Source organism: Sinocyclocheilus rhinocerous, unplaced genomic scaffold (genome assembly GCF_001515625.1).
Source record: "Sinocyclocheilus rhinocerous isolate Xijiao unplaced genomic scaffold, SAMN03320098_v1.1 scaffold8030, whole genome shotgun sequence".
In the NCBI taxonomy this organism is placed as follows: Eukaryota; Metazoa; Chordata; class Actinopteri; order Cypriniformes; family Cyprinidae; genus Sinocyclocheilus; species Sinocyclocheilus rhinocerous.
Window position 1 is genome coordinate 17645 of NW_015665896.1, and position 11009 is coordinate 28653.

At 38.2% G+C, this 11009-nt stretch overlaps 1 protein-coding gene across 1 annotated transcript; it reads left to right on the forward strand.

The window, feature by feature from the left end:
* Positions 1–7272: 7272 nt before the first annotated feature.
* LOC107731672 (leucine-rich repeat extensin-like protein 5) lies at positions 7273–8794 on the forward strand. The gene is made up of 2 exons (XM_016542821.1): positions 7273–8029; positions 8609–8794. The coding sequence occupies exons 1-2, from the start codon at positions 7392–7394 to the stop codon at positions 8610–8612; spliced, it is 642 nt and encodes a 213-aa protein (XP_016398307.1). The 5' UTR covers positions 7273–7391; the 3' UTR covers positions 8613–8794.
* The last annotated feature ends 2215 nt before the right edge of the window (positions 8795–11009 follow it).

Genomic DNA, 11009 nt, shown 5'->3' on the forward strand with positions numbered 1-11009 from the left:
TAGGGTGACCATATGTGCCATTTTCCCAGGACGCGTCCTGGCCAGGATTTCTATATTGCCTAAAATATCTAGGTTTTGGCTTTGTTTGCGTGTGCAGACCGATCGGTGTATGACATCAAAGTACCATACAGACGGTTATGCTTTCGAAACGCTCTCGAGGTACTTTGATGTCAAACACTGATCGGTCTGAGCCGTGCTGCTTTTAAGTCGAACACACCTAATATGTACGATTAATTGCATCGCTTTGACCGTAGATCCCACGTTCTCACACGTCATGATTGGTCCATTATGTACACTGCTTGCATGTTATTGGTCAAACTACTTTTCGATCATTACCTTCAGCAAGCATGAAAACAGGAAAACAAAGCCAAAACAAATCCTGTCCAGGACGCGTCCTGGGAAAATGGCACGTATGGTCACCCTACAGTTAGGTCCATATTTATTTGGACACAAACACAATTTTTATTATTTTAGCTGTTGACCTAAATATATTCATGCACACTCTGAGCTTTAATTTGAGGGTATTCTCATCACAGTTGGAGGAAAGGTTAAGGAATTACTGCTCTTTAATATGTACCTCCCCCCGTTTTCAAGGGACCATAAGTAATTGCATAGTTGACTCAAATGCCATTTCATTGACAGATTTGAGCTATTCCTTTGTTATTTCTACATCAATTAACCAGGTAAAAGGTCTAGAGTTGATTCTAAGTGTGCCATTTGCATTTGGAAGCTGTTGCTGTGAACCCACATCATGCGGTCAAAGGAGCTATCCATACAAGTGAAACAGACAATTGTTAGGTTTCAAAATCAAAACAAATCCATTAGAGAGATAGCAGGAAAATTAGGTAGGTGTGTCACAAAGTCTAAAATCAAGAGAAGACTACACGGGAGCATTGGGTTACTGGTGTTTAGTGATGATGTGACAGAAGACAGAAGCAGCCGGATGAATTCTGAAGTGAATAGAGATATACTGTCTGCCCAGATTCAGTCAAATGCAGCAAAGTTGATTGCACAGCGCTTCATAGTACAAATGGACAATGACCCAAAATATACAGCAAAAGCAACCCAGGAGTTTTGAAGGAAAAAAGTGGATTATTCTGCAATGCCCAAGTCAATCTCCTGATCTCAATGACGATTTAGCATGCATTTCACTTGCTGAAGACAAAATTAAAGAGAAAGACCCACAAACAACAACTGAAGTCAGCTACAGTAAAGGCCTGGCAAAACATCACAAAGGAGGAAACTCAGTCTCTGGTGATGTCCAAGAGTTCCAGACTTAAGGCAGTCATTGCCTGCAAAGAATTGTCAACAGAATATTAAAAATGAACATTTTATGATTATATTTATTTGTCCAATTACATTTGAGCCCCTGAAAATGGGGGGACTGTGTATAGAATGGTTGTAATCCTTAAGCTTTTTATGTTATATTTTCATAATAAAAAATATTCAACCCCTTGAATTAAAGCTTAAAGTCTGCAGTTCAATTCCATCTTGATTGGTTCATTTTAATTCTATTCTGGTGGCATACAGAGCCAAACTTATTAAAATTATGTCAGTTTCCAAATATATATGGACCTAACTGTAGTTCACATAAAAATTAAAATAAAACAAATAGTTAGCCATTGACTTCAGTAGTAGGGGGAAAAATACCATGAAAGTCAATGGCTACCAGCAACTTTTTTGTTACCAACATTCTTCATAATATCTTATTTTGTGTTTATCAAAAGAAAGACATTCATACAGGTTTGGAACAATATAAGGGTGAGTAAATGAGGATTATATATATATATATGTATATATTATTTATTTATTTATTTATTTTCATTTGAGTGAACTATCCCCTGTATAGCAGTGAATGATACTTCTTTGATCTTTAATGTAGCATAATATATAGTGAGAACTCTCATAAAGCATGTGGTAGAGGTGATAGGAAAAGACAAGGTTTGCACCATGTATTGGGTCATTTGTGAAGTGCAGGCCCTCCTGCAGCACTGGAGGGCTGATGTGTCAATGTCATCCAAGGGGTAACACCTCGACTGCTGCCCACACGCCACTCATTAAGACATGGCTGATGGCGCGCATGGTAGCCTGTGGCATTATTGATGAACCCAATGCACTTAATTGCATCTTTGTGTCTCCTGCATATGGTTCAAACTTCTGCTGTCACACAATCTATTTCTCTCAATTATTTGCATAAAGATTAAATCCCACAAGCCTCTGCAACAGCTGGCTTGAATCCAGGTGTATCAGATTTCTTGATTAGGTGCTCTTTGCCTCTTTCTGTATCTATAAATGAACCTTTGAGCCAGTTGGAGACTCAAACTGTTTTTCTTTTCTTCATTTGCCAGGTACTCTGAGTGAATTAATGAAGACTTCATTTCCTCGTTAGCTCAGTCTGTTTAGGAAAAGGCTAATGGGCTTCCCCTGTGCACTTGGGAGGAGCTTTTACATGATATTCTAGGAAATTATTTGTCTGTCAATAAATTTTGCTGGATTAAAATGTATTTTGCAAATTAATTCAAATTCACTTTAGGTAGGGCACAAGTATGTAGAATATATCAGACAGCACATTATATTGAAGGGCACAGATTGGCTGCATACAAAATTGCATACTTCCCTACTGTCCGAAGTCGCAGTACTCATAAAAGAGTAGGCAAAAGTCTTGATAACCCCTGTGTATATAAGCCCTTGTGTTTTATGTGTTCTTTGTTGTCTAGTTTCTAAGTTTACATTTTTTGTAAGCTTTAAAGTCACGATGAAGCACAAGTAGCTTATTGATTGAATTTTGATATGTGTGTATTGCACGCAGATGTTGATGCGAATCTGATTGCGAGCTTGCGAGGGCAGGGTTTAAGCAGACTAAGAGGGTGTTTGCACTTTACAGTTTTCAACTAAAAACATAAAACATGTTATGTGTTTTAACTGTTCATTTATAAAACAACAGCATTTTGGGGGCCTAAAAACATACACTTTTGTAAATGGATTTCAAAGTACGAGTTTTTTAAAATGATGCCATTATCATATCTGTGTAAACTACGAAAATGTGCATTTGTGAAAACACTGACCTCATGTCCATGCATATTACGCTTTCAGGCGTTAAAAATGCATATGTGTGAAGGTGAAAAGTATTTATTTACAAAGTAACATGCATACTACTGTTTTTAGTTGTTTTTGCAAATTTGTGTGAATTGGGATAGTTTTGACCATGTTGTTATCTGTATGTGAAACTTTTCAAGAATGCAAAGGAAAAACAAACAAAAAAAAACATTTCCGTTTGAGTACAATTGTTGTAATGTAAATGTACACTAAAAGAAAAGCACTGCATGCATCATCAGAGAGAAGTCTGATGTTTCACCGAAAGGTTGAATTATGAAATTTATTAAAAAAGGTCGGTCAGGAAGTCAGGAAGGAAGGAAGGAAGGTAGGTCTGGCTAAATTTAATTTGAATTTGGTTGACTATTTACTTGAGGTGTAAAATTTTCAGTACAGGTTAAGTATATATTCAGTACAGGCTAAAATATGTTGCATCAAAAAAATCACTTCCCCAAATTACAACAGCACCATAAACCGTAATGTTTTGTGTACCATTACAAACCCGCTATTTAATATTTATCTACCAGTACAGGCCTTGAGAAAGTAGTGCTACCCGTTCTGTGCATCATTATTAAGATGTTAAAGGTACACTTGGCATCTCTGTATTGACAAACTAGGCACTCCATTGCTTTCAGTCACTTGCCTTGTGCGTCAGATCTAGATGCATTTAATTATTTGCCTGCAGTAATTTATTGCAAAAAAAAAAAATAAAAGTTTAAAAGTATTACAAACTCATGTTGCATTCCAAGTCTTCTGAAGCCATACAATATCTTTATATGAAGAACAGAATAAAACGTAGATTTTAATAATTGAAAATGATCCTGATCCATTTACGCAGTCACATCTCATTCAAAAGATACATCTGAATGCAATTGGGCAGAAGACACATGGGAGCCTATGGCATTTCACAATCAAAGTAGACATGAAGATACTTCAGGCTGTAATTTTTCAACGTGTTTTAATTCCCATGTCCTTTGCCTGTGTATTGACGGCAAAGATTTTCTAGTGCTACGACGCGTAGAAGTACTTAACAATGATGTTTGCCCAGGCTTCAGTTTTCGACACCTTGCGAGTGAGAACAAGTTGAGCATCACTGAACAAATGTCCTGGATGTTATTTCATGCTGAGCATCTATACCTGTTAATACCTTTCTTACTTAACATTGGTGTTCATCTGAACTATTTTAATCTTATTTACTGAGGCAAAGCAGCCTACTTTAAAGCTAATTTGATGCTCCATGGTCATGTAGGTGACTGCTGAGGAGAGACCATCTCCAGCTGCTTTTAATTTCTTACTCACAGGGGCAGAACTGGGGCACGGAAGGGCTTCCATTTTTGGATAGTCATGTGCCATACTCTGTCAATGCATAAATCTAAATTATTTTACCTGAATAACAGAAAGATTGTTTTAAATTACACACTAAACAGCATATAAATCAAATCTATCTACCTATCTATCTATCTAGACATATTACATGTTCAGATATTCATACAACAAAATATTCTGGGACCATTACATTTTGAGAAAATTATCAAAATGCTGGCAGTGGCTGGGGACTTTAAAAATCTTTATTTATTATAAACAATATTATTTAAATGCTACACAAGTGATAATCATATACAATAATAATAATAATTTAAATAATAAATGAAAATAAAAATCTGGCTTATGATGATATTGGACTTTTATTTTGAAGGGAACAACAACAACAACAACAATAATAATAATAATAATAATAACAACAATCTGAGACCAATTTGAATGGGTATACAAAACCAACATTGCATGATGAAACACATTTCTTTCTTTCTTTATGTATTTATATAGCACTATATAACACAACATTTGTGACAAAAACAAAAACAAAAAAGGTCATATGCAAACATTCACAATAACTAACAGAATTGAAATTAAATTGAAATGTCAAATTGACGTGTTGGGATGTTATGAATGTTATGAATGATTACGTTATGAATGATTACGTTTCTTCCAAAACATAATCATTCATACCATATTGTTGTTGCGCACATACTTTCAGTTTTTGAATGCAAAGTCAAAAATTATATTCGCTCATATCACGGCTTCCATCCATTTCATTACAAAACCTCATTTTACACTCATTGATTATGGAGTGATTCATTTGAATGTTTGCCATGGTAACACAATGCTATTTCTAGTTTCAGCAGAGCACACTGTTTTTACTCTGTTCCCTCCTCTCACCTCGCTGTTCAAAAAGTTGCGATAAGATGTGACAGCGTTTCCGATCTCTCAGGGGCCTTTGAGCAGTGTATACGGCAGCGTGGTTATCTGCACTGTATTTTGGTGGCGATATAACACAGAATCAATTACGAGTACACAGATATGGGAAAGGTTTAGTCTGCAAAAGATGCTACTTGACAGCTAGGATGATATGATGACAGTAAATAATCCATGTACATTTCTTGGTCTATAAATACCAACCCCTTGAGGAAATGGCTGCGTGTTTAGATAAAGAGTGGAAAACAGTGACAAAAAAGCATTGGAATTTCAAATCAGGCTTGAAGAAAGGAGAACTATAATGATGACAATAATACAAATGACAAGCAGAATTACAGTGATGGGGAGCGTCCTTATTTTTACGTTCCAGATATGCATGAGCTGTGGGGGGTGTTATTGGATGAGTTATGCTAAGCTAGCTGAATGAAAACTCTAAAGTGTGTGAATTTGAATTATGCGAGCATTAGATGTTGTAAAAGTGTCTATCATCTATGTTTTATTCTCTTTTGTGGTGTGTTGACAGAAAAATGGATTTCCAGCTGTTAAAAAAGAACACGGAGTCTTGCAAGAACATATGTCAGGTCAACTGATTCACACTTGACTGAGCAAAAATGTTACTTCAGCCATGCTTTTGTACTATCCAATTTCATGTCACTGATGGGCACTTTCACCAGCACTGTGGATGAAAGCTGCTTACAATCAAAAAGAGAAAACATTTTTGTTTTTACTTGATCCCTCAAATGTTAATAAAAATAAATAGTGTCTATTTACATTAAGTTAAAATAGCCTAGAAACCAAGTTTAATAACTCAGACAGCGGTGTGGAGAGTAAGGACAGTAGATTTAGTTTTTGAAGAGACCAAGTCATGTTTTGACGTTTCGTATTGCGTATCATCTCAGAGAGGTGTTGTTGTTTTTTTTTAAACTCTATTTACACTAAGCACAGTGCAAATAAAATACTATACTTTTGTGTTTTACTCTTATTGGAAATAGTGTCTAAAACTATGTACACTTAGTGCTAAGTATTATTATTATTATTATTATTATTATTATTATTAATTTTCAATTTATTTTCAGTTTATTTATGTGTGTGTGTATGTATGTATGCTTTATTTATTTATTTATTTATTTTCATTTTTTCAATTTACTCTTAGTCTACCCTTGTTTTAATTAAGTGCAAATAGCTTCAGCCATATAAATAACATTGGTGTACATGTTTGCATATGTTTTGGCCCATTTGTCACCAGTTAAATACATATTATTTTTTAAATTATTATATTATTTTCATTTTTATTTTAATTTTCCCACTGAACTTTTTTGGTCTTAAATCATAAAAGAATCATAAAAGCAGCACATTTTCAGCACTACACTCAACTTGAGGGATGGGAAGAAAAATAGACACTTTTATTTCACCACTACAGACGGGTAGACAACCTGGCATCCATCTGTCCGTCTGTCTAAGCAATTGACAGTGCAAAACATTACAAACAAGAGTTCAGAATGAGGATACAGATGCTTTGTGCTGTAAAGAGAATGAAAATAGTTTTTTTTTTTAAAAGCAGGAAGCTTCATGGAGAGAAAGAGTTATTATTATTATTATTATTTTATTTTTTTAACCATGGAGTCCAATTTTGTCATTCTTCTCTTCTCTGATTCATCAGTTTGTTCAAGCCTTTGAAATAGGCTGGTGTTGTTCCTCCAGCTAGATATGCCAAAAAGTATGAAAACAGGGGTCTCAGACCAATTGTCACGATAATGTTCTGTTTAGTTCCTGTCTGCCATTATTTGGTTCATTTGCTGTGTTCAATTAGTTAATCACCTTCATTTGTTCCCACCTGTGTCATATTAATCTCGTTTGCTCCTTAGTTTGCCTTCCTTAAAAACCCTCAGTTTCTATGTCATCTTGGTCTCGTATTAACGTTGTTTTAATGGTGTAGTGTGTTTATGTTTATTAAAAGACTCCTTACTTCTATTCCTTCATCGTGTGCCCTTGACTAAAACCACGCACCGTGACAGAATACGAGACCTCAAAAAAGAAAAGAAATGGACTCACCAGCATTACATCTCCTCCTCAGACCAGAAAGCCGAAGGTGGCTGGAATATTTGGGCTGGATGCTCCAGAACGGCGGCCTCTCCCTTAAAGTCAGCGAGCCCGAGACACCAACAGGGCTCATCCAGGAACCAGAGCCGGAGTCCACCAAAGCCGAGGAGACTAAGCACGCTGATCAGTCCACTGTAAAGCCAGGAGCAGACATGAACCTCATAGATCTGTGGTCTGTGGATCCAGTTCCCACCCAAGTACCCACCCTCAAACCTTTGTCTTCTTCGCCGGTCCCGTCCGGATTGTTAGAGGCTCCGGTCCCGTCCGGAGATCTTCCTCCTCCGATGTCTCTATCAGATTTCCTGGTCCCATCTCCTCCGCTGGTTTCAGCCAGTCCCCAGGATTCGTCGGCCCCACTGGTGTCGTCCAGCTCCTCGGCTCTGCCTCCGCCGCTAGCTCAGTGCGGCTCATCAGCATCGCCTCAGGCTTCCCCTCCACCAGCTCGGTATGGCGCCGAGTCCCCGGCTTCACTTCGGCCCTCCAGGCCCATGTCTCCACCTCGGCCTGTCAGCCCGCCGACTCCGCTCCGGCTCTGCATTCCTTCGGCTCCACCGAGGCTCGTCTGCCCTAGGACTCCTCTGGGCTCCCTCGTACATCCGGACAAACCTCGGTCGGTCATTGCTCAGCTTCTGCCACGGACTTCCGGGTCTCCTGCTGCGCCTCGACCCTCCACCCCTTCGGCTTCACCGGGCTCCTCCCTTCCTCTGGTTTCCCTGTCGTTCTCGCTCGCTCCATCACCCTGGTCCGCTGAATCCCCGGCTCAGCCTCAGTCACATGAGCCAGCCACTCCACCTTGGGCTTCCAGGCCTTCGATGTCGCCCTGGTCCGTCAGCCTCTCTGCTCCGCCGGTTCCTCCACGTACCCTGGTTCCGCCTCCGGGGATTGGCTTCTGGGTGTCGCCCAGTCCTTCAGCCAAAGCTCCACCCTGGTTCCTCCCACCGTCGGCTCCACCATGGTGTTGGTCTCCTCCGATTTCTCCAGGTGCCTGTCCTTCATCAGCACCACGACCTCCACCTAAGCCTCCGCCCTCTTGCCTCTTTTCTATTATCTTCTGTTGTGGAGTGAGGTCACGCCTTCCGAGAGGGGGAGCTACTGTCACGATTATGTTCTGTTTAGTTCCTGTCTGTCATTATTTGGTTCATTTGCTGTGTTCAATTAGTTAATCACCTTCATTTGTTCCCACCTGTGTCATATTAATCATCTCGTTTGCTCCTTAGTTTGCCTTCCTTAAAAACCCTCAGTTTCCATGTCATCTTGGTCTCGTATTAACGTTGCTTTAATGGTGTAGTGTGTTTGTTTATTAAAAGACTCCTTACTTCTACTCCTTCATCGTGTGCCCTTGACTAAAACCACAGAGCCACGCACCGTGACACCAATAGTGGCTAATTTTCTGTTTTGTATTTATATAAATACAACCAGAATTTAAAAAAAAATAATATATATATATATTATGGCATTTTCATCTTTATTTTGATAGGACACTAGAGACAGAAACAATGTGAGAGAAGAGAGGGGAACCAAACAGAGAAAAGTATATTTCTATCTAAATGTATGTCTGATGATATTGTCGAGTTTATATGCAGATGTATATCTATGTGTGTCTAATTCACATGTCATGCTAAAAAGAGACAAAAGTTCAACTCGGCTAAAAAATCTGGACTAATTCAGATTTCAGATTTTAAAATGTTTTTGAAAGAATTATTTCTGAAGGATCATGTGACACTGAAGACTAAAAATTCAGCTGTGCATTACAGAAATAAATTTTTTTAATTATTTAAATTGAAAAGGTTTTTTTTATCAAAATAATAATTCACAATATTACTGTTTTAATTGCATTTTTGATCAAACAAATGCAGCCTTGGTAAGCAGAAGAGCAAAAGCATTAAATTAATTAAATGATTCCAACCATTTGCTCACCGGTGTATATATTTTTTACTTCTCTTCAACGCACAGAGTTTACCAAAAATAAATTGCAATGGCTTAATAAACTGCAAGTACATATAGCATTTATATTAAAAGACAAATGTCTGGCTATGTGAGTCTAGGTCACATTAGATAACAACATTAAATGTTCAGTCTGTATAAGGTGACACCAATCAGTCATGTTTGCTCTGTGCAAGATACATATCTGTGACACAGTGATAAAACTCTTGACATAGTAGTGTTCTTCTGTGCAAATTAATTGCCATGAACATATTTTTGAGAAATACCAAAGACTTTAATTTTCAGATATTCTGCAGACTGCAGATCCCCTGCTGTGATAATGTGTGCACTGCCTTTTAGTAAGATGTGCTGCATTGGTTCGTTTAAGTATGCTCTCATTGGAGTTGAGGTGTGTATGTGTGTAGTGCACAGTGTCTTTGTGTGGACATTTCTTGTGTCCTTTCAGCAGAACAGTTGAGTCCCTCTGCTCGGGCGATTGCTCATACAGAAACATGTTTCCCTCAGCATGTTTTGCCCTTTGGCTTGCATTCATGATTAATAGATAATTCCCCTTGTTCCCATCTCCAAAACACCAGGCTCCCCCTCTGTATAAGGTGGCTAATACTAACAGTGACAAATGGAAAAGGACACATATTAGCTTACTCTATGGGCTACACATCACCTTCCCAGTAATGGCTTCAACCTCCTGGTGATCATACTCCTCTATTAGGACAAGAGTAAAATCGATAGTTTGTTTTAAATGCAGTAATGCTTCAATCCTGTGAGTTGATGCTAACTTATTGCCTCCTTTTTTTCTTATGCAAATGATTGGTAGATCATGGCAGCCATAACTTGTATGACACCTACAGGAAATATTTGACAGGAAATATATTTGATTCAAACACTCTAAAAAATGCTGGGTTAAATACAACCTAGCGCTGGGTAAAATATGGACAAACCCAGCGATTGGGTTGTTTTCAACCAACAGTTGGATTAAATGTTTAACCCAACCTTCTGGGCATTAACCCAACCGCTGGGTCAAAACAACCCAGTCGCTGGGTTATATTTAACCCAGTATTTTTTAGAGTGTAGACTGTAGATTGTAAGATATTTTTCCAGCCTCTTGCTGTTTGAGATAACTAGGCCACTACAACATGTTTCAACATCCAAAATATGTTTCACAGCTTTCTAATCTTAACTGACACATTCATCTCCTCTCCTCATCGAATTAAACTCCTTACACGTCCTAAAACATCTAAAACAATATCCATAATACCGTGAATGGATGTGTCTGACTGAGATAAGTTGTTTGCATCAGAGCAGCAAAACATTAAAACACAAGTTATGCCAGATATGGCTTGGATATAATGAAAGAGAACATCTTGGGTTACTTGACTGTAACCCTGTTCCCTGAAAAAGTGGAAACAAAATGCTGCGTTGCAATAACGCTTATGGGAACATTCTTTGTTAGACTGGTCGTGAAGCATGTGTGTCAAACATGACAATAATTATCTTAAATAAGCTTGGTCAGTGACGTCATTGAATGCGTGCACCTGAGAGTTTATGAATAGACGAGAAACGGACACAACTTCAGGTTATACCTTTGCCTGAAGGGACTTCAGGCACGCCTACAGTGC

Excerpts from the sequence above, each read along its gene's own strand:
- LOC107731672 (XM_016542821.1), top strand. The coding sequence starts at position 7,392 with ATGGACTCACCAGCATTACATCTCCTCCTCAGACCAGAAAGCCGAAGG.